At 53.1% G+C, this 22,968-nt stretch overlaps 1 protein-coding gene across 15 annotated transcripts in view; it reads left to right on the top strand.

The window, feature by feature from the left end:
- The window catches only part of IL4R (interleukin 4 receptor), a 50,450-nt gene extending 28,272 nt beyond the window's left edge, over positions 1 to 22,178 (top strand). For 7 of the 15 annotated variants that reach the window (XM_021085873.1, XM_021085866.1, XM_021085871.1 and 4 more), the window contains 7 exons: positions 1,559 to 1,713; positions 3,977 to 4,128; positions 11,492 to 11,651; positions 14,100 to 14,199; positions 17,187 to 17,265; positions 18,836 to 18,885; positions 19,647 to 22,178. In XM_021085873.1, the coding sequence (XP_020941532.1) occupies positions 1,559 to 1,713; positions 3,977 to 4,128; positions 11,492 to 11,651; positions 14,100 to 14,199; positions 17,187 to 17,265; positions 18,836 to 18,885; positions 19,647 to 21,216 (2,266 nt within the window). In that variant the 3' untranslated portion in view covers positions 21,217 to 22,178. 15 annotated transcript variants of the gene reach the window in all.

The following is a 22,968-nucleotide window of genomic DNA, read 5'->3' as shown; positions in this document are numbered from 1 at the left end:
ATTGATGGTTCATGACATACTCAGGTGGACGGGCTGTGCTTGTGCACAGGGTACCTTGGCCTGGACCAGGGATCTGCAAACATTGACCCATGGGCCACATCTGGCCCGCCACCTGTGTTTGTAAATAAAGTTTTATTGACACACAGCCATGCCTATTTGTTTACGTACTGTCTATGGCTGGGGCTTTTTGTGCTATATCCACAGAGTTGTGTGGTTGAGACAGAAAAGGTAGGGCCCTCATAGCCCCCAAATTTATTTCTTTTTCTTTTTTTTTTTTGTCTTTTTTTTTTTTGCTATTTCTTTGGGCCGCTTCCCCGCGGCATATGGAGGCTCCCAGGCTAGGGGTCTAATCGGAGCTGTAGCCACAGGCCTACGCCAGAGCCACAGCAACGCGGGATCCGAGCCGCGTCTGCAACCTACACCACAGCTCACGGCAACGCCGGATCGTTAACCCACTGAGCAAGGGCAGGGACCAAACCCGCAACCTCATGGTTCCTAGTCGGATTCGTTAACCACTGCGCCACGACGGGAACTCCTATTTCTTTTTCTTTCCTCCTTCCTTCCTTCCTCCTGCCTTCTTGCTTCTTCTTTTTTTTTTCTTTTTTTTTCTTTTTTATCTTTTTAGGGCCGCACCCATGGCATATGGAGGTTCCCAGGCTAGGGGTTCAATTGGAGCTGCAGCTGCCGGCCTACACCACAGCCACAGCAACACCAGATCCGAGCTGCATCTGCAACTTACACCACAGCTCACGCCGGATCCTCAACCCACTGAGCAAGGCCAGGGATTGAACTGGCAACCTCATGGATACTAATTGGATTCCTTCTGCTGCGCCACAACAGGAACTCCCTCTTGCCTGCTTTCTTTCTTTCTTTCTTTTTTGCTTTTTAGGACCACAGCTGCAGCATCTGGAAGTTCCCAGGTTAGGGGTTGAATTGGAGCTGCAGCTACTGGCCTACACCACAGCCAGAGCAATGCCGCACCCTTAACCCACTGAGCAAGGGCACGGATTGAACCTGCATCCTCCTGAATACCAGTCAGGTCCATTACTGCTGAGCCACAATGGGAACTCCCCAAATTTCTATCTGACTTGTTAGAGAAATGGTTGCTGCCCCCTGGCCTAGCAGATGATGTGGGGTTGGCTGTTTTGGCACATTCGGATTAGGCTGTGGGGCACAGGGTGCGCGGGCCTGCCAAGGCATGCCACGGTCCGCTCTACACTGGGCTAAACTGTGCTGCCAGGAATGGCTGGGACTGACACGTACCTTGTGACAAATCTTTCCACGCCATGGGTTCTTCTCTTTCACTGGCTTTCAGGGCCCAAGGCTGGGGCCAGAGGTGTTTTGAGTCCTTGGTGGGTGTGGTGAGGGGCTGTGGTCCCAGGCTATTGTCCCCACCACACCCTGGCCGTTCTGCTCCCAGGTCCCCAGATCTGATCCTTGAGGCAGGGCAGCTGGGACGCTGCAAGAGCCTGTGGTTCCTTGAGGCGTCTCCTGGGGGGGAGTAGGGGAGACACCCTTGGGTCACATGACCAGCCTAATGCAACATCTGTGTCTGCAGAAACCACACCACGTGTGTCCCCGAGAACAGAGCAGGCTCAGTGTGCGTCTGCCATATGCTGATGGAGAGCATTGTCATTGTGGACACCTACCAGCTGGACCTGTGGGCCGGGGAACAGCTGCTGTGGAACAGCTCCTTCAAGCCCAGCCAGAACGGTGAGTGGGGTAGGGTGGGGTGGGGCAGGGCTGCAGGCTCCACCCCGGGGGCAGGAGGCATCTAAGCAGCCTCCTGTCTTTTCCCAAAACTGATGAGGTTCTTGCGCCTTCCTGGGTCTCAGTCTTCCCATCTTTGAAATGGGGTTGGGCTCAGCAAGAACATTAGGTCTCCTTCGATTCAGCTCTTTCCACCCCCTGAACTGAAGTGCCCAGACTGGGGTGTTGAATGAGGCTGTGTTTAGTGGAGGGTATGCTTTGCTGCAGATCAGAAACAGAATTGAGAATGGGCCTTCCACCCTCTGTTGACTGGTCAGCTGCTGCTGCTCAGACAGTCTAGATCTTGGGAGGCTGAGCTTCTGGAACCCAGAGTTGCTGCAGGAATTCCCCAAGAGCTTGCTGGGGTGCCGTGATGGGAGTGAAAGTACCACCTTTGGCTGTGTGACCTTGGGCAAGTCACAGTACCTCTCGGGGCCTCAGTTTCCAAAAGATAGTAATTATCCCTATTTATTTATTTGCTTTTTAGGGCTGCACCAGCGGCATGTGGAGGTTCCCAGGCTAGGGGTCGAATTGGAGCTGTAGCCGCCAGCCTACACCACAGCCACAGCCACAGCCACAGCCACGCGGGATCTGAGCTGCGTCTGCGACCTACACCACAGCCACACCAATGTGGGATCCTTAACCCACTGAGCGAGGCCAGGGATCGAACCCACAACCTCATGGCTCCTAGTTAGATTCCTTTCCACTGCGCCACACGACAGGAACTCCAGTAATTGTCCGTATCTTACAGTTGAATAAACTGATGTTCAGAGAGGACAAGTAACCTGCCTAAGGTCACACAGCTACTGAGCAACAGAGGCAGTATTCTCACCAAGCTCACAGTCTTCACCATGCCATCAGCATTCCTGAAAGGCCTATTTGTATTGCTGGGGGGAGGCGTGATTTAAATCAACCCCTGGATGAACCCATGAATTAAAATAATTTTTACATATGTATATTCATTTTAATGCACATTCCTGTAACTTCATGGACATGACTGCCTTAAAAGAGACCAAGGTTTAAAACACATGAATCAAAAGGAAGGAAAATACGGAGTTCCCTTTGTGGCTCAGCGGATATGAACCCAACTAGTATCCTTGAGGATGCGGGTTCCATCCCTGACCTCGCTCAGTGGGTTAAGGATCTGGCATTGCCAGGAGCTGCGGTGTAGGTTGTAGAGGCGGCTCTGATCTGGTGTTGCTGTGGCTGTGGTGTAGACTGGCAGCTACAGCTTCAATTGGACCCCTAGCCTGGGAACCTCCCTATGCCACAGGTGCGACCCTAAAAAGGAAAAAAAAAATTTTTTTTTAATGAAAAGAAATGACAAATATTTAGTAAATAATAATACCATTCCCATATGTGGCCAAAAGCATGAAGGATGAAACTGGAAGAGGCAAAGTTTGGGTTCTTTTGCTTTATCCATTTTGCATCCCCCGTGGAAAGGGAGTTCACAGTTGCTAAAATGCTAAGTAGGATTTTAGCAACACAGGAATTGGTATTACGATTGTAATTCACTGTTATGACTAAGTTGGTGTGGAAGCCCTCAGTGTATTGATTAAAATGGAGGAGGAGGTATTGATTAAAAATCTAAATGGGGGAGTCCTGTGGTGGCTCATTGGTTAACGAATCCGATGAGGAACCATGAGGTTGCGGGTTCGATCCCTGGCCTTGCTCAGTGAGTTGAGGATCCGGCGTTGCTGTGAGCTGTGGTGTAGGTCGCAGATGCGGCTCGGATCCCACGTTGCTGTGGCTCTGGTGTAGGCTGGCGGCTACAGCTCCGATTTGACCCCTAGCCTGGGAGCCTCCATATGTCATGGGAGCAGCCCTAGAAATGGCAAAAAGACAAAAAATAAATTAAAAAAATAAAAATAAAATAAAAATCTAAATGGGGAGCTCCTATTGTGACTCATCGGTACTGAACCTGACTAGGATCCATGAGGATGTGCGTTCGATCCCTGGCCTTGCTCAGTGGGTTAAGGATCTGGCGTTGCCGTGAGCTGTGGGGTAGGTTGCAGACGCGGCTCAGATCCTGAGTTGCTGTGGCTCTGGTGGAGGCTGGCAGCTACAGCTCCCATTCGACCCCTAGCCTGGGAACTTCCATATGCCGTGAGTGCAGCCCTAAAGAGCAAAAATAAATAAATAAGTAAAAATCGAAATGGTGTGTGTGCTGGGTGGGCCTCCTCCCGGCACCCAGCTCGGCCCCTCACCAGGCACCGCTTCTCCACAGTGAAACCCCTGGCCCCCAGAAACCTCATGGTTCACGCCAACATCTCCCACACCTGGCTGCTGACGTGGAGCAACCCGTACCCTTCTGAGAGCTACCTGTACTCGGAACTCACCTACCTGGTCAACATCTCCAATGAGAACGACCCCACGGATGTGAGTGCGTGCCCTGCGGGGTTTCTACACCGCCTTTTGGGACTCAAGTGGATGGAGGCTTGGGGTCTGGGGTGGGAGATGAGGAGAATGGCCCCCCGGCCTGACAGCAAACCCTGGAGAGCTAGACTCCCCCACGCCCACCCAGCGGCAGTGTTCTTGTGGCTCAGCGGCTTGAGAACCTGACTCATAACCATGAGGATGTGGGTTCGATCCCTGGCCTTGCTCAGTGGGTTGAGGATCCGTCGTTGTTGTGAGTTGTGGTGTAGGTCGCAGATGGGGCTCAGATCCCACGTTGCTGTGGCTGTGGTGTAGGCTGGCAGCTGTAGCTCTGTTTCGACCCCCTAGCCCGGGAACTTCCATATGCTGAGGGTGTGGCCCTAAAAAGAAAAGGAAATAGTAAAATAAATAGATCTGCCAGCACCTCCTCTGGCTCTGTGCCGGTATCAGTCTCTGATCACCTCCAGGTCCCTGACTCTCAGTGTGCAGACAAGGGAGGTTATTTTGGTCACTGCTCCTCAGCAATAAAAGAAGGGCTCTGGGCCACTGTTTCCCAGGTGACAGGACACTTGAGATTTTAGGTGGTACCTTGGAAACTCACGTGAGTGACCAAATCACACTCCCGGCAGCTCCGTCCCCATCCTGACTCTCAGGGGAGATATCACAGCTGAGCTGATGGGTTTACTTCCTTTTTTTTTTTTTTTCCGCCACTTGCCTTTGGCATGTGGAAGTTCCCAGGCCAGGGATGGAACCCACGTCACAGCAACAACCTGAGCCGTTGCAGTGACGAAGCTGGATCCTTAACCCCCTGCACCACCAGGGAACTCCCTACTAATCCTTTTTAACAGAACGAAGAAAGCAGGCTCAGCTTTCTTCCAAAAACCAGGTTCATCCGTAATTTAATGCCGTTGTATGGCTCTGTTTGCACTTACTTCACTGCATCTGATGTTTGCTTTATAGTCATTAGCAGTGGTAGTGAAGTTCCTTTTTAGTCTGTTTGTTTACTGTGAGCTTGCTTTTTAAGTGAATGTATTGACTTTTCTGACCAGGCCACAGCATGCACAAGTTCCCAAGCCAGGGATCCAACCTGTGCCACGGTAGTAACAACACCAGATCCCCAACCCACTGAGCCACCAGGGAGCTCCTGAATTGCCATTTTTTTTCCCATACGGAAATGTATTTATTTATTTAATTTTTTTTTTTTTTTTTTTAACTGTCTTTTTAGGACACCAGGTGTGGCATATGGAAGTTCCCAGGCTAGGAGTTGAATTTGAGCTGTAGCTCCTGGCCTACACCACAGCCACAGCAATGCCAGATCCGAGCCGCATCTATGACCTACACCACAGCTCATGGCAATCCCGAATCCTTACCCCCCTGAGCGAGGCCAGGGATCAAACCTACATCCTCATGGATACTGGTCAGATTTGTTTCCACTGAGCCACAGCAGGAACTCCTATTTTTTAATGTTTTTTTATTGCTGCACACATCCATTCTCTTTCAGATTCTTTTCCTACATAGATGATCCCAGAATTTGGGAAAGAGTTTTCTTTTTTTTTTTTTTTTGTCTTTTTGTCTTTTGTTGTTGTTGTTGTTGTTGCTATTTCTTGGGCCGCTCCCGCGGCATATGGAGGTTCCCAGGCTAGGGGTTGAATCGGAGCTGCAGCCACTGGCCTACGCCAGAGCCACCGCAACTCGGGATCCGAGCCGCATCTGCAACCTACACCACAGCTCACGGCAACGCCGGATCGTGAACCCACTGAGCAAGGGCAGGGACCGAACCCGCAACCTCATGGTTCCTAGTCGGATTCGTTAACCACTGCGCCACGACGGGAACTCCGGGAAAGAGTTTTCTGAACGATCCAGTGGGATCCACCATCAGCCAGTCCATTCCATATATCTCAGTATGCCTGTACCAATCCCAAACCCCCAGGAGAGCTGGTTTATAGGAAACTCAAGTACATGATGACAGGGGCTACACAGTGGATGGCCGGGCCCCCTTCTATTTTAGGTGCAGGTAGGGGTGGAGGCCATTTTCTGCCACCTATATTTCCTCATTAGATAGTCCCCTTGCAAGGACCCCCTCTGAACACCAGGGGCCTCAGAGTCAGGTTCCAATACTGCCCTGCCACTTGCCCACTGCATGATCTTGAGTCAGGTGCTCTGCCTCTGCATGCCTCAGTTTCCCCATCTGTAAGATGGCCATAATGGGTACCTATCACCCCAGGGCTGTTAAGAGCATGAGATGTGTGACACCCCTCGCCCCTGGCATAAACATCATCCTCCTTTGCTCCCGAGGGCCACAGGCCTCGGAAATCCCACCTGCCTCGCCCTCCCGCACCCTGGTCTGTGACTGGCCCTGCCAGCACCTTTGAGGGTATGCTGCGAGCAGGCCCCAGACATCTTCAGCTGCCACGTCAGCTCCGTCCCTGTGCCCTCTCTTTCTGGCCAGGCCAGGGAGGTCGTGGGTGTTGATTTACATTTCTCAGGGATGGTTTTCCCCCTTGGCACTGGGCCGGACGTGGAGTGGGAGCAGGAATGGGGCAGCCAGTCTCTCGCTGCAGAAGCTCAGAGCAAGCAGGAAGAGGCAGTTTGCCCAGATGCCAAGGAAAGAAGCAGATTCAGTTTTGCAATAAATTCTCTTCCCTTTCCTGGGCCGGTGCAGGCTTGGTTCAGGGGACAAGCTGGAGGGAGAGAAGGGTGCGACCTATGGGGTCCAAAGAAATGATGTTTATTTGCATGTCATGGCTGGGTCTAGGTTCCAAGAATCTTCTTCTCTTGGTCCTGCTTTCTTCTGGGTTGGCTTTGTTTTTTAGGCAGGTTCTTTGCTCAGCGAGTGGCCAGGATGCCCCCTAGCAGCTCCAGGCCTGCATCTTAAAGCCACAGTGGGCAAAAGTTCTTCTTCCCAGAGAATCCCCACAAAAGTCCTAGACCCAGTGATCAGCTACCTGGCTTGGGATGTCAGTCTCTGAACCTGTCGCCAGCGGTGGGCAGGAGGGAGGGTGCTAGGGCTGTGCACTCGTTGGCCAGGGCGAGTCATGTGCCTACCTCTGGAGCAGGTCAGGTCAGCTTCACCCCAACCAGATGGGCTGAGAATGAGGGAGGAATGGCTCCCCAGAGAAAGTTCTGGAGAAGAGGAAACCCAGAGAGCGTGCTGGGTTTAGGACCTGGCACCAGACACTAGCCGGCAGATAGAATTAGTCAGTGCATCTGGGCTATGCCTTAGTGGTCATGTAGGTGCTTAAAGGCTGCCCCAGGCCTCAGAATTCCAGGTCCAGCTTCTCTGGTCTGTGAGACAGAGGCACCCTTCCCCCACCTCTCCCTTCCCAAGGACAGAAGGAAGCCCAAAGAATTCCCATCCTCAGTCATTGGTCAGAGATGATCACATGCTCCTCTCTAACCAATCATAGGCTGACTGATTTAGACCAATGAGAATCAACCCTTGAGTGAGAGACAGAGGCTCACCTGCCCTGAGCTTTGGGTACCTGACCCCAACGGCATAGAGGCTGGGTGGGTGTCCAGCTGTGTTTGCTCCAGCAGACACCAGCTGTGGCTCAGACTGGTGACACCAATTCTAAAAAGAGATAATTAGCAATTTGCTATGGAATTTGGGAGATGGAACTGCTCATTGTCCTGGATGATTTCTGGACCAGATTCTATAATGGAGGTGGAGTTTTGGCTTGGGCATTGAAGGATGTATAGGAGTTTTCTAGCTCAGGAAGGGTCACAAGCATTCTGGGAACAATGAATGCCACGCTCATGATTATAATGCTTCCTGTTTCTTGGGCACTACTCTATGCCCGGCACAACAGGGACTATCACCAGTGGCTGGGAAAGCCCTGCAGGTGGAAAGGTGTTTGTCCATTTTATTGACGAGGACCCCAAGGCTAGGAGAGGTGGAATGACTTGCCCAGGGTCCCACGGCTGGAAATGGCCAAGCTGAGATTTGAAGCCGGGACTTGCACTCTAGAGCCTGTGCTATTTCTCTTCCCCTGGATCTTTCCCGGTCTCTGGAACACCTGACCTTGTTGTTGGAAAACAAACCAACCACAGGGAGTTTCTCAGAAGCTCAATTTCTTTTTCGTTTCTTAGTAAAACATTTCCCCAATTCCCTGCTCCGCTCCAGGGTGTCTGACTCCTTCAGTGAGTGGCTGCTTCCTGTTTACTGTGATTTAGAAGGAAAGGAACACTGACAGTGAGAGTGTCCTTCTCTCCCTGCCCCCTTCTCCTCCTGCCTCTCCCGCCCCATTCCCAGATCCACTGGAAAGTTCTCGATGCCCTCCATTTTCTCTCTTCTTTTTTGGCCGCCCCGAGGCATATGGCTTTCCCAGGCCAGGGATCAGATCTGAGCTGCAGTGGCGACCTGAGCCGCAGCTGCGGCAACACCGGATCTTTAACCCACTGTGCTGGGCTGGGGATTGAACCCGTGTCCTAGCGCTCCAGGGATGCCACCAATTCCATTGTGCCACAGCAGGAATTCCCCTCAATTCTCCAGCAAGCTCTTTGGACTTGTTGTGTAAAATCACCCCTCGGCCGCTCACTTTACACCAGACATTTCTTTTAAAAGCTTCCAACTGCCAGCAGGAGCTGGGAAAGGGCTGCAGGGGCCTGAGAAGGAGAGGAGGCTGCCAAGGGATGGACCCAGCAGAGGGAGGGAGCCCAGCCACAGGATCCGGGCCACTCATTGTCAGAAATGATCCTGACACACATTTTACTTCGTTTTTAAATTTTTTTTTATAGTTTTTTAAAATAAAAGTAATATTGATATGAAGTAAAAAATTCAAGGGAGTTCCCATTGTGGCTCAGGGGGTTAAAAATCCGAGGTAAGTGGAGTTCCCGTTGTGGCTCAGTGGTTAATGAATCTGACTAGGAACCATGAGGTTTTGGGTTCGATCTCTGGCCTTGCTCAGTGGGTTAAGGATCCGGTGTTGCCGTGAGCTGTGGTGTATATAGGTCACAGATGTGGCTCGGATCTTTTGTTGTCACGCCTGTGGCATAGGTGAAGCTGCAGCTCTGATACAACCCCTAGCCTGGGAACATCATATGCCACAGGTTTGGCCATAAAAAGAAAAAAACCACTCACATGGTACCCAAGAACTTAGAAAGGGAATATATTTCTCTCCACACCCCCATCTCCATCTCTCCCCAGAGGTTGACCCCTGCTCCCGTCTCTTGCCAGGAGGAAAAAGAGGCCAGACTAGAGCAGGCAGAGGGCGGGGAGGCATGTGTGTCCTTCTAGAGACTTCACACCTAGACAAGCAAAGGAGTGTCTGCTGATTCATCACCGCAAGTTTTCTCGAATTGCTGTTATAATATATCACTGCACACGTCACTGCTTTAAATGGCACTCACGTATTGTCGCCCCGTTTCCGGGGGTCAGGCATCTGAGCGCGATTTAGCTGGGTCCCCTCCTTAGGGGCTTACAAGGCTGCAGGCAAGGGGTGGGCTGAGGCTCGCCTGAGGTTCAACAGCTGAAGGAGTACTTCTGAGTGCCTGTGATGCTGGCAGCCTTCGGGCTTTTGTGGGCTGTTGATCCAAGAGCCTCGGGTTCTCGCTGGCTTTTGGCAGGAGGCTGCCCTCGTTCTTTCTCGAGCCTCCTAGTAAGGTGCAGGCACCGTCTTACATCTGGAATCACAGATGCATAGCCCCTGCGTACCCATCAGCTGTGTCCCTCTCTGTTGGTTGGGAACGAGGCAAGGTGCTGCCCACACATCAGGAGAGTGGGTTACATAAGTGATACGAGCTGGGGATTGTGGGGCCATCCAAGGGCATCAGCCTGCCTTCCGGATTTCTGTTTTTAATGTAAAAGGTGACAGACAGCACATAAGAGTCTTCATCTTACGGAGTTCCCATCGTGGCTCAGTGGTTAATGAATCTGACTAGGAACCATGAGGTTTCAGGTTCGATCCTTGCCCTTGCTCAGTGGGTTAAGGATCCGGCGTTGCCATGAACTGTGGTGTAGGTGGCAGACACAGCTCAGATCTCGTGTTGCTGTGGCTCTGGCGTAGGCCTGTGGCTGCAGCTTGGATTGGATCCCTAGCCTGGGAACCTCCATGTGCCGTGGGAGCAGCCCTAGAAATGGCAAAAAGACAAAAAAAAAAAAAAAAAAAAGAATCTTCATCTTACTTTTTTCAGTTACCAACAGAAATTGAAAGTCCTTTTCTGATGGGGCTATGTGGGGTGGGGCTGAGATTATGAGCAGTTTGGAGTTTGGGTTTGACTGTGGAGTTTTGAGAGAGTAAACGCCCTCTTTTTTCTTTTTTTTTTTTTTTGCTTTTTAGGGCCACACCCGCGGCATATGGAGGTTCCCAGACTAGGGGTCGAATTGGAGCTATAGCTGCCAGCCTACACCACAGCCACAGCAACGCAGGATCTGAGCCACATCTTCGACTGACAGACATCACAACTCACGGCAACACTGGATCCTTAACCCACTGAGCGAGGCCAGGGATCAAACCCGTGTCCTCGTGGATACTAGTCAGCTTCTTAACTCACTGAGCCACAATGGGAACTCCCTCTGGAGAGCCCTTGAAGGAGAAAAAGGGATGCCTTGACCCTGTCTGTGCTTCAGAAAGATCACTCTTGTGTTCCCCACATGCCAGGCCCTGTCCTAAGTGCTTACGTGTAATAATAACCCACTCAATCCTCGTAAGAGTTGTGGACCAGAGGCCCTTTTATTATCACCATTTTGCAGAAGAGGACAGACATCAAGGTCCAGAGAGGTTGTGTAACTTATCTAAAGTCACACAGCCAGAGAGTGGTGATAGGAACTCTTACCTTCATGTTACAGATGAGGAAACTAAAACTCAGGTTAATCAACTTGCCCCCAGGAGTTCCCATTGTGGCACAATGGTTAAAGAATCCGACCAGGAACCATGAGGTTGCGGGTTCGGTCCCTGGCCTTGCTCAGTGGGTTAAGGATCCGGCGTTGCCGTGAGCTGTGGTGTAGGTCACAGACACAGCTTGGATCCCACGTTGCTGCGGCTCTGGCGTAGGCCAGTGGCTGCAGCTCCGATTAGAACCCTAGCCTGGGAACCTCCATGTGCCGCAGGAGCGGCCCTAGAAAAGGCAAAAAGACAAAAAAAAAAAAAAAAAAAAAATCAACTTGCCCCCAGTACCATCATGTGGCTGATCAGGGTGGGCGGAGGGGCTGGGGGGAGCAGGGTAAGGGCCAGATCCGCGACCTTTCTTCCCCGATTCTGGTCACAGTTGCGGAGGTAGCAAACCAAGGCCTGAATTGGAGAAATTACCAAATACCCAGACTGGTGGCTGTTACACACTTTGGCATCTGCCCAGGAAAGCAGCCTGGGTGGGAGCTGGTACTCCCCTCCCCTCCAGGCTGGTACACTGACAGCTCCCCTTCCTCCAGCAGTTCAGAATCTATAATGTGACCTACCTGGGGCCCACCCTCCGATTCCCAGCCAACACCCTGAAGTCTGGAGCTGCTTACAGCGCACGCGTGAAGGCCTGGGCTCAGAGATACAACAGCACCTGGAGTGAGTGGAGCCCGAGTGTCAAGTGGCTTAACTGTGAGTATCTGCTTGGAGTCGTGAGCGGCCGGCATCCCCACTGTCATTCTGTGGCCAGACCCGTCCCCCGGCCCAGCATCTGGGTTTCCATATCGTAGGATGCCTCTAACTGCAGTAGCAGAACTACCAATGACTTAGTGTACCCGTCAGGGTGAGGAGGCTAGGTTACAGTCACAAACAACCCCACAAATTCTGTGGCTCAACACTGGCGAAATGTCTGTCTTGCTCATGTCAGGGTCCAGTACGAACTTTGCTCATCTGTGGGTGGTTTTTCTCCCTGTGGACCCCTTATTCTCCAGGACCGAGATGCTTAACCTTTCATGGACCCCTTTGGCAGTCTGGTGAAGCCTGTGGACCTCATCTCAGAATAATATTTTTAAGTGTATACAATAAAATATAAAGGATTCTAAGAAAAACTTAATTTTAGGAGTTCCCGTCGTGGCGCAGTGGTTAATGAATCCGACTAGGAACCATGAGGTTGGGGGTTCGGTCCCTGCCCTTGCTCAGTGGGTTAAGGATCCGGCGTTGCCGTGAGCTGTGGTGTAGGTTGCAGACGCGGCTCGGATCCCGTGTTGCTGTGGCTCTGGCGAAGGCCGGTGGCTACAGCTCCGATTGGACCCCTAGCCTGGGAACCTCCATATGCCGTGGGAGCGGCCCAAGAAATAGCAACAACAACAAAAGACAAAAAGACAAAAAAAACAAACAAAAAAAAACTTAATTTTATTGAAATGCGAGTTTTGGGGGGTTTTTTGGTTTTTTGCTTTTAAAGTCCGCGCCCGAGGCATATGGAAGTTCCCAGGCTAGGGTTCCAATCGGAGCTGTAGCCACCAGCCTACGCCAGAGCCACAGCCACGCTGGATCCGAGCCACGTCTGCAAACTACACCACAGCTCACGGCAACGCCAGATCTTCACCCACTGAGTGAGGCCAGGGATCGAACCCGCAACCCCGTGGTTCCTAGTCAGATTCGTCAACCCCTGAGTCATGACGTGCACTCCAGAGGAAGGATTCTTTAGCGTGCTGGGCACAGTGGCAATTAGAAGGTGCTACCCCCCAGCCCATCACACATCCCTCTTGGCACTGCTCATCCTGTTCCGTGGATGTCCCTGGGCTGCCGGTTCTATGGGTGGTATCCATTGCCAGTGCCCAGCACGGTGCCGGGCACACAGTGAGTGCTTGGGAAAGTTTTGTCACATTGATTTGATTCTTCCCTTGACCCAGGGAAGGGAAGGGTCATGGCTCATGTGGAACAGATACCATGTGCTAGATACTTGTGCATTATTTCCGCCAATGTGTATTGAGCTCCTACTGTGTACCAGGCCCTGGTCCGGTGCTGGATGCTGAGGGATCAGTGGTGAACAAATTCGACAAAAATCCCTGTTCTTGTGGAACTGACATTCTGGTGGGGTAGACAGAAAATAAGCCAGTAAACAAAAAGACAAAGGAGGGCGTCCCCTTCGTGGCTCAGTGGTTAACGAACCCGACTAGGATCCATGAGGATGTGGGTTCGATCCCCAGCCTTGCTCCGTGGGTGAAGGATCCAGCATTGCCGTGAGCTGGGGTGTAGGTCACAGACGTGGCTCAGATCCCATGTTGCTGTGGCTGCGGCGTAGGCCAGCGGCTGTAGTTCTGAATTGACCCCTAGCCTGGGAACATCCATATGGGGCAGGTGCAGCCCTAGAAAGCAAAAAAAAAAAAAAAAAAAAAATGCAAATGAGATGTAGATCCTGATGACAGTTAAGTCTGGGAAGGAAAAAAGCAAGGGAAGTGGATGGAGTGAAGGCAGAGGGCAGTGGGGAGGGGATGGGGAGAACTTTTTGGACCAGACAGTGAACAAGGAAAGGAGCGAGCGAGCGAGTAGCTGTGCAGGCACTGCTCCGAGCGCAGTGTGTATTCTGTCACATGATGCTCACAGCCACCGTGTTATTAGAAGACTGTCCCAGCAGGTGGAGTTCCCTTCGTGGCACAGTGGAAACAAATCCGACTAGGAACTATGAGGTTGCGGGTTCGATCCCTGGCCTTACTCAGTGGGTTAGGGATCTGGCATTGCCGTGAGCTGTCAAGTCCTGTTATTACCCTCATTGTACCAAAGAGGAAACGGAGGCACAGAGAGGGTGAGGGTCTTCTTCTGAGTTACCAGCAAGTAGAAGACAGAGTCAGGTTTCGAACTGAGGTCGTGCAGCTCCAGAGCCCTTGCCCTTGACCTCTGTGCTTCAGGGAAGAGAAAGCAGCAAGGTCAAGATGCTGAGGTGTCACTGGAGCTTTGGAGGAGCAGGGGACAGAGAGGATGCTGGTGTGGCGGGGAGGAGTAGGAGGGGATGGGTGGGTGGACGTGGCAGTAGCCAGCTCATGCATCTGGGAGGATGCCAGCCAGATTTCCAGCTCTGGGACATGGAGACCAGGCTGGGCGTAGAATGATGCAGGTTCACAGCTCCCCTCCATCTTGCAGACTATGAGGAGCCCCTGGAGCAGCGCCTCCCGCTCGGCGTCAGCATCTCCTGCGTTGTCATCTTGATCATCTGCCTGTCCTGCTATTTCGGCATCATTAGGTGAGTCCTGGGCCTCGGTGCGGGATGCTGATGCCGTCAGCCAGCACCCCCACCACCAGGCCACGGAGTGGGCGGGAAGTCTCCCCTCTGATCTATCAGCCTTTCATTCACCAAGAGAATTTTTTTTTTTTTTTGTCTTTTCTAGGGCCGCACCTGTGGCCTATGGAGGTTCCCAGGCTAGGGGTCTAATCACGGAGGTGTAGTCGCCAGCCTATGCCAGAGCCACAGCAATGCCAGATCCGAGCCGCATCTGCAACCTACACCACAGCTCACGGCAATGCCGGATCCCTAACCCACTGAGCAAGGCCAGGGATCGAACCCGCAACCTCGTGGTTCCTAGTCGGATTTGTTTCCGCTGCGCCACGACGGGAACTCCACCTGCTGGGCCAGTCTTCTCCCTTCTCTGAGCCCGTTTCCCCATTGCTGTCCTTCCCACCGCCGCTCACTGCGTTCACTGCTCCAAACATCTTGCTGTTCTTCAAACACCCCAAGCAAGTGCTTTCCTCTGAGCCTTCGCACTCGCTGTGCTCTCTGCCTGGAAAGCCCTGTCCCCAGGCTTCTCCAAGACCCTCTCCTCCTCCACCTTCAGTTGTTTCTCAGAAGTCACCTCCTCAGGGAAGCCTTCCAGGATCACACCCTTTATTACTCTCTATTCCCTTATCTTCTCCTTTTTTTTTTCCCCCTTTATTTTTAGGACCGTAGATGTGGCATATGGAAGTTCCCAAGCTAGGGGTTGAATCGGAGCTACAGCCGCCGGCCTACACCACAGCCACAGCAACGCCAGATCGCCAACCCACTGATCGAGGCCAGGAATCGAACCTGCATCCTCATGGATCCTAGTTGGATTCATTTCTGCTGAGCCACAATGGGAACTCCTCCCTTATCTTCTTTATTTTTATTCCCGGCACTGAGAGTCAGGGATGAATGACGTCATATAAGCCTTTCTTTGTTCATCGGTCTCCGTCTTCTAGAAGGTCAGGTCCTCCAGGCCAGGGGTTTTGCTTCTCTTGTTCACAGTGTGTGCCCAAGGTCTGGCACAGTGAGTTGGACCTAGTAGGTGCTCAATGAATATGTCTTGACTGAGTCGAGTGGGCAGAGGCTAACCTGAGGGGGCCTGAGGACCTTCCCTCCCAGGGCTGACACTCTGGGGCTCCAGGCTGATCCAGGAAGGGAGAAGGAATCCCTCAGCCTCTCAGGCCATCCTAGTCCTCTCCCCAGCACCCTGTCCTCAGCTGCTCCAGGGTGAAGGTTAAAGGGGAAACCCAGAATTCTCTCTCTGCAGCTTGAGCCTCTCCTAATACCCCGGGACTTAGAGGCAGCCACACCAGCAACTCCACTCTGAATAGCGGAATCTGGAGCATGAACCCAGCTCTTCTGCCACCCCACCCCCAGCCATCATTTCACCTCCCCGGGCCTCAGTTTCCTCATCAGTAGAGTGGGCTTAGCAGGAGAACCTGTTTCAATGGGGTGAGGGCACGATCTATTGTGGTCTGTGCATGGGGGTTGGAAGAAGAATTTCTGCACTTGTACTGGGATGAAGAGAAAGAAGAGTTTATTGAGAATAGAAACGCTGCTAGTGCAGCAGGATGACTTCCTGATGATCAGGGACCCCAAAGAGAAAGAAGAGTTTAAAACAAGAGATGCTGCAAGCCGCAGCAGGCCAGCTTCCTGATAATCAGGGAGAGCAGACAGCGAGGGTGTGGTCATGTCTACTTTTATAACCCAGGGAGAGGGGAGGTCTCGCGATAACACCCGCCGGCCTGCTGATTGGTTGGGAAAAGAGGGGTTTTACCATACACTTGCTGATTGGTTGGGGGCATAGAAGGCCCCTCTAGGGGTGCGATGAGGGGTGGGCCACATACCTTTCCTAGTAGAGGGCAGGAAGGAATAGGCTAGGTTGCTCAAGCTGGGGGGTGGGGGGCATTACAAGGAGATGGATGGGGCGATGCTAAGGGTCTGGTAATTCTTGTCTTGGCCAAACACCGGGTTCCTTGCAGAGGCTTCGAAGCCCACACAACATCCCTGAACCTACCACCATGATCTCTGATCCCTGATCATGTTGCTGAAACTCAGCCTTTGTCCACGGGTGCCAAATAGAAACAAGGAGACAGAATTTGGGGCAAAGGAGAAAAAAAAGTTGCTTTATTGCTTTGCCAGGCAAAGAAGGGTCACAGCAGGCTAATGCCCTAAAGACTGTGCCCTCCCCCTGCCCCCCTCAACCGCCCCGAGAATAGGAAGTGGTTTTATAGTTTGGGAGTGGAAAATAGGGCCCTAGATAAGGATCAGAGTTGGCACAAGCGTGTATTCTTCTTCAAAGCTGCTGTTTAGTGGCCCCGGAACTGGTTCTGAGGGTCCTTCCTCTCTTGTTTCCATTTGTCGGGGGTTTGCGTTCTGCCAAAGAGCTCAAAGACACTGTTCTATATATTCCTTGGAGGAGGAACCAGGACCCTGCCCCAAGGCTGCACTATTGTCTCTGGACGGCTCCTCCCTGCTCTCTGCTTCCCCTCCCTTCCCTGATTTGCAACTGTTTGAATCTGCCCTTTAAAACTCAGAGAAGGCTGTGGAGGCTGAAGTTTATTCCCTAAAAATGAGAAATGGGGGACACAGAAAGGCTGATGCCCAGGAGGCCCTGCTCTGTTTCAATAAGGTTTTTGGTTTTTGTGGGGTTTTTTTTTTGTCTTTTTCTAGGGCTGCACCCACAGCATTTGGAGGTTTCCAGGCTGGGAGTCTAATCCGAGCTGTAGCCACTGGCCTGCACCGCAGCCACAGCAACACTAGATCCGAGCAGTGTCTGCAAACTACACCACAGCTCACAGCAACGCCAGATCCTGAACCCACTGATCAAGGCCAGGGATCGAACTCGCATCCTTATGGTTCCTAGTCGGATTCATTAACCACTGAGCCACAACAGGAACTCCTCAGTTTCACTAAGAAGAACATCCCTGCTTGTGATTCAGGGGCTGACACCTTGTCCTTTTCTTTTTCAGGATTAAGAAAGAATGGTGGGACCAAATTCCCAACCCAGCCCACAGCCCCCTTGTGGCCATTGTCATCCAAGATTCTCAGGTAGGAGAGCGGGTGAGGATGCTTTGACTGAGTGAATCGGGAAATAGGAGTCAAGATGTCTGGGATGTTGGGAGTTCCCGTTGTGGCTCAACAGGTTAAGAATCTGACTAGGATCCACCAGGACTTGGGTTCGATCCCTGGCCTTGCTCAGTGGGTTAAGGATTTGGCGTTGCCGTGAGCTGCAGTGTAGGTTGTAGAATGCGGCTCAGATCTGGCGTTTCTGTGGTTGTGGTGCAGGCCAGCAGCTGTAGCTCCGATTCAACCCCTAGCCTGGGAACTTCTATATGCCACAGGTGCCGCCCTAAAAAGAAAAAAAAAAAAAAAGATGTCTGCAATGTTAAGGATATTCCTTGGCTTTGGGGGTTGCACAGGGAAGTCATGGAGGTTTCAGGCTGGGGTTGATCCAGCAGCTTAATGCAGTCATTGGGAGCCCAGAGGCTTTATTCCCCTCCCTTGACTGACTATTCTTTCAGCCTGGGGTGGGCTCCTGTGGGGCTGGGCTCTTGGTTTTTCACTCCCTTGGGAGGAGAGGATCCCTGAGATCACCAGTACCTCATCTCCTGGGGAGGGGTACCTGTGCCAGGGCAGGAGGCCAGAAGGAGAGGGAGAGGGGGACAAGCATCCTGTGACTTCCTCTTAAGAGCAGGAAACTGCCCCCAAAGCACTAGCAAATATCTCCATTCTCCTTGGCTTGAGTTGTATCACAGCCTCTTTCATAAACCACTTCACCTCTAAGGAGTGGAGATACTTGAGACCAGCCAGGTGGCCACCGCTGAGCTAGGGGTGGGGCCAGCTTCCTGGGTGCAGTGGCCATGTGGGGTTTGCCTGAGCACCATCAGGGTGGGTAGGATACAGATCTCGTCAAGAACAGAGAGTCCTGGAGTTCCCGTTGTGGCTCAGGGGTTGACGAATCCGACTAGGAACCATGAGGTTGCAGGTTCGATCCCTGTCCTTGCTCAGTGGCTGAAGGATCCAGTGTTGCTGTGAGCTGTGGTGTAGGTCACAAATGTGGCTTGGATCCTGCATTGCTGTGGCTGTGGCGTAGGCCGGCAGCTACTGCTCCGATTAGACCCCTAGCCTGGGAACCTCCATATGCCGTGGGAGTGGCCCTAGAAAAGGCAAAAAGACACACACACAAAAAAAGAACAGAGAGTCCAAGTGTCCGAAATTCCCCAGGGACCCCATGGCAGGTTCTGGAGTCCAGGGGTGCTGGCTTTGAACCCTAGCTCTGCCACTTAGCGGCAGGGTGGGCCTAACAAGTTGCTTACCATTCTGTGTCTCCGTTTCCTCATGTGGGTTACACTAGTGTTTGCCTAACAGGGCTGATGTTGGAATTCACTGAGACACTGCCTGCAAAGTGTGTATTACAGTGCCCTGTGTGGACTCAGTGTCATTTATGTATCAGTTGGCTGATACATAATGGTTCCTGGTTGGATTCATTAACCACTGAGCCATGACGGGAACTCCCCAAACAATCTTTTCCTCGCCAGTGTGTGCTGAGTGTTGCTGGATGCCAGGCTGGGTGCAAAGCCCTCTCTGCTCTGTTTCATCGGCTGTCTCTGTGTTTTAGGTGTCACTGTGGGGTAAGCGGTCCCGTGGTCAGGAACCAGCCAAGTGCCCGTATGTATATGAATTTGGGTCTTAGCCTGTGTGGATTTGGAAGGGGATGGAATTGGGGTCACATTCCCCCTGCATGTCTGCCTTCTCCTCAGGGTTCAGCACTTGTCCTCTGGCGGGCGGGGAGGGGGGTGGTCTGGGTAGGTGAGCTGCTGACCAAGCCCCCTGAGTTTCACTGGGGGGGCCAAGCACACACGGAACCCCCTTGGGATACCCATTCTGTCCTGAGCAAGGCTGATGGGGTCCATCAGGGCAGCCGCACCAGTTGTTGAAATGTTGGCACAGTGGTGTACTGGTTGGCAAACAGCCCTACCCACCATCTCCCTGGCCTCCCTAGCCCCTCTCTCTGGGTCCTCTGGACCTACTCACAATCCAGAAACTGAAGGGTTTATGCCTAGCACAGCAGGGGACTCAGGACACTTCCCCAGCCCTAGACTGCCCCAGCCATTCTAATTGGTCATTATTTGCACTGTGGCATTGATCAGTATTTTAAATATCATCACTCCAACAAAGACCTTTCCTTAGTCAATCGACTGAGTTTGTATTATATGCCAAGCTCCAGAAATTTCAATGAGACACAGGTCCTGCCTTCAAGGAGTTTCCCATCTGGTAATGAGGGTAGACTGAGTATCGATTATAAAGTCTAGCGGTATATTTGCAATAGGCAGACATTAGTCCAGGGTGATTTCAAGCTGGGCTTTGAAGGATGAATAGGAGTTTTTCAGGTGGAGAAACTGAACTCTGAACAAACTTTGCTTTTGTAGACGCTGGAAGACTTGTCTTACCAAGCTCCTGCCCTGTTTCCTGGAGCATGGCGTGGACAGGGATGAGGATTCCTCGAAGGCTGCCAGAAATGGGCCTTCCCAGGGTCCTGCAAAAGCAGCATGGCGCCCCGTAGAGGTCAGCAAGACGATCCTCTGGCCAGAGAGCATCAGCGTGGTGCGGTGCGTGGAGCTGTTTGAGGCCCAGGTGGAGAATGAGGAAGAGGAAGAGGAGGAAGACAAAGGGAGCTTCTGCCCATCGCCCGAGAACAGCGGGGGCAGCTTCCAGGAGGGCAGAGAGGGCATCGCAGCCCGCCTGACAGAGAGCCTGTTCCTTGACCTTCTCGGGGATGAGAGTGGGGCCTTTAGCCCCCAGGGCATGGGACAGTCCTGCCTTCTCCCACCTTTGGAAAACGCCAGTGCCCCGATGCCCTGGGCCGAGTTCCCAAGGGTGGGATCCCCCGAGGCATCGTCCCAGGGCAAGGAGCAGCCTTTGAACCCAGAGCCAAGTCCTCAGGCCACCCCGACCCAGAGCCTAGCCAGCCTGGCTTTCCCAGAGCTGCCTGCTGTCATCGCCGACAACCCCGCCTACCGCAGCTTCAGCACCGTCCTGAGCCAGTCCTCAGATCCCGGAGAGCTGGACTCGGACCCAGAGCAGGCGGAAGCCCTGGAGGAAGTGGAGCCCAGTCTCCCTGCTGCCCCCCAGCCCTCTGAGCCACCCCCTACACTCCAGCCTGAGCCAGAAACCTGGGAGCAGATCCTGCGCCAGAGTGTCCTCCAGCGCAGGGCGGCCCCGGCCCCCGCCTCGGGCCCCAGCAGCAGCGGCTACCGGGAGTTTGTGCACGCAGTGGAGCAGGGCACTCAGGATCGCAGGGCGGCGGGCTCTGGCCCTTGTGGAGAAGCTGGCTACAAGGCTTTCTCCAGCTTGCTTGCTGGCAGTGCCAGCTGCCCAGGGACATCTGGGCTTGAACCCAGCAGTGGGGAGAGCGGCTACAAGCCCTTCCAGAGCCTCCCTCCTGGCTGCCCCGAGACCCCCGTCCCTACCCCCCTGTTCACCTTTGGACTGGACATGGAGCCCCCTCCCAGCCCTCAGAACCCACCCTTCCCAGGCAGCTCTGCAGAGTGCCCTGGCTTGGAGCCAGCGGTCAAAGGAGAAGATGGCCAGAAGCCCCCGCTGGCCCTGGAGCAGGCCGCCGATCCCCTCAGGGATGACCTGGGCAGCGGCATTGTCTATTCAGCCCTCACCTGCCACCTGTGCGGCCACCTGAAGCAGTGCCACGGCCAGGAGGACGGTGGCAAGGTCCACGTGGTGGCCAGCCCCTGCTGTAGCTGCTGTTGTGAAGACGGGTCCCCACCCATGGTGACCCCCCTGAGGGCCCCAGACGCCCCATCCAGTGGGGTCCCACTGGAAGCCAGCCTTTCTCCGGCCTCCCTGGCACTCTTGGGTGTCTCAAGGGAGGGTAAGATCCCCCCGTGCTTGCAAATCACCCCCAGCAATGTTCAGAGCTCCAGCCAGACCCCCACAGCAGTAGCGATGCTCTCCCCAGGGCCTGCGTGCATGGACACTTCCTAGGGGCGTGCCCTCTTCCTGCTGAAGTCTATAGGTGAGGACTGCACCTTACCTCTGCCTGCAAAATGCCTCCCCTCGGAAGGCAGCCAGGCTGGCAGAGTTCCGAAAGACTCGGAGAACCCCAGGATGGAGACGACCACCCCTGGGGCTGCCATAGACTGAATGCCCCTGGCTCCCAACACTGGCCTGGGCTCACCACATCCCGTGGGCACAGAGGGCGCCAGGCAGCTATGCCCACATCCAGCACCTGCAGGGATGGGGAGGTTCCTGGGCACCTTGACTTGTGAGCAAGCTCTTGGCCACGTCATCAGTCCACAGCTGCTGTAGCAGACTGTCCAGTCTGGCTCTGCTGCCCAGTCCTGGGATTAGCTGCCACCACCTCGGTGGATTGGATGCGGAACCTAAAAGCAAACCAAAGCCAACGGGGGAATGACTTGGGAGGCCATGGGAAATTAAGGTTCAGGACGGGTGGTCCTTTTCCCAGAGATGCCCATTCATTTAGCAGAGCGTCATAAGGTTGACAACTGCAGGGCGGGGTCTGGGCTACCAAGAGGAGCTTAGTTAAGTGGGGTATCACAGCAGTGACTGTGCCCGCTGCCTACACACCTGTAAGACCGGGGGCTCCTGTTAAGCACTGGATCTCCAGGATAAGCATCCTCGCTACCTTAGGGCGGGCATGTGCTCCCCGCGGATGCCATGGCTGGCGTTGATGGTTCAGAGGGAGTGGTTCAGGTCCCATGGTCCAGCCAGCTGGGTATCCCCAGTGCTGACACCAGGCACATTGCTTCACATCAGCCCAGACCTCAGGCTGAACAATGCTTGTTTGTGTGTATCTCAGAGATTGTTTCATCACCTGATATTTGTGTTTGCGGAGGAGAGTGGAAGGGAAAGCATGGAGTTTTGTATAAATAAAGATTCTTTATCTCCTTTTTAAAAAATTCATTAAACAAACATACTGCCAGGGACTGTCGCAAGGGCTTTATTCACTCATAGAATCCTCCCATCCTCAGGCACCGAAGCCCAAAAGGTTCAGTAACTTTTGCTGTCTCTGCCTGGATACTCGTCAGTTTCGTTACTACTAAGCCGCAACGGGAACTCCCATCCCTTCTCCATCTTAACACAGAGGAGGACGCAGAGAGGCAGAGAAAGCGGGAAAGTCACACATCCTGTTTACTGAGCACCTACTCTGTGCCAGGCACTGTGCTGGGAGTGAGGAAACAGGGAATGAGACAAAATCCCTTCCCTCCTAGATCTTACGGTTCAGTGGAGGAGACAGACATGAAAAAGACAAAAGGAAAAATCATCAACCTTTTAAAGAAAATAGGGGCCTAAGATGGGGGGGGGTAGCTTACAGGGAGGTCTTTAAGGAGGTGACACCTGAGCTGAGACCTCTGTGACTGGAAGAAGCCAGGATGGACTGGAGGAAGAGCATTCCAGGCAGAGCGTAGAGCAAGTGCAAAGGCCCTGGGGCACATGGGGGTTGGCAGGTTCACATTACAGCAAGATCAGCTACAGAACCCTGAGCCAGGGACAGTTGTGAGAGACAAGGACGGGCAAGCTGGAGTGAGGAATTTCTATTTTGGCATCAGTGCCCCTTAGCCCCTCCCACTGAGAAACACAGCCCAATAGACACCCGTCTCTCTTCAGTCTCCCCAGTTCCCAAATGTAACCCATCCTATCATAAGCAGAAGCCCAGGAGAGGAAGTGGCCTGGGAAGTGTTCCTCCAATGGGCGTCCCTCTCACCTTGCAGAAGC

Source organism: Sus scrofa, chromosome 3, assembly GCF_000003025.6.
Source record: "Sus scrofa isolate TJ Tabasco breed Duroc chromosome 3, Sscrofa11.1, whole genome shotgun sequence".
NCBI classification, from domain to species: Eukaryota; Metazoa; Chordata; class Mammalia; order Artiodactyla; family Suidae; genus Sus; species Sus scrofa.
This window is presented reverse-complemented; position numbering and strand designations above follow the sequence as displayed.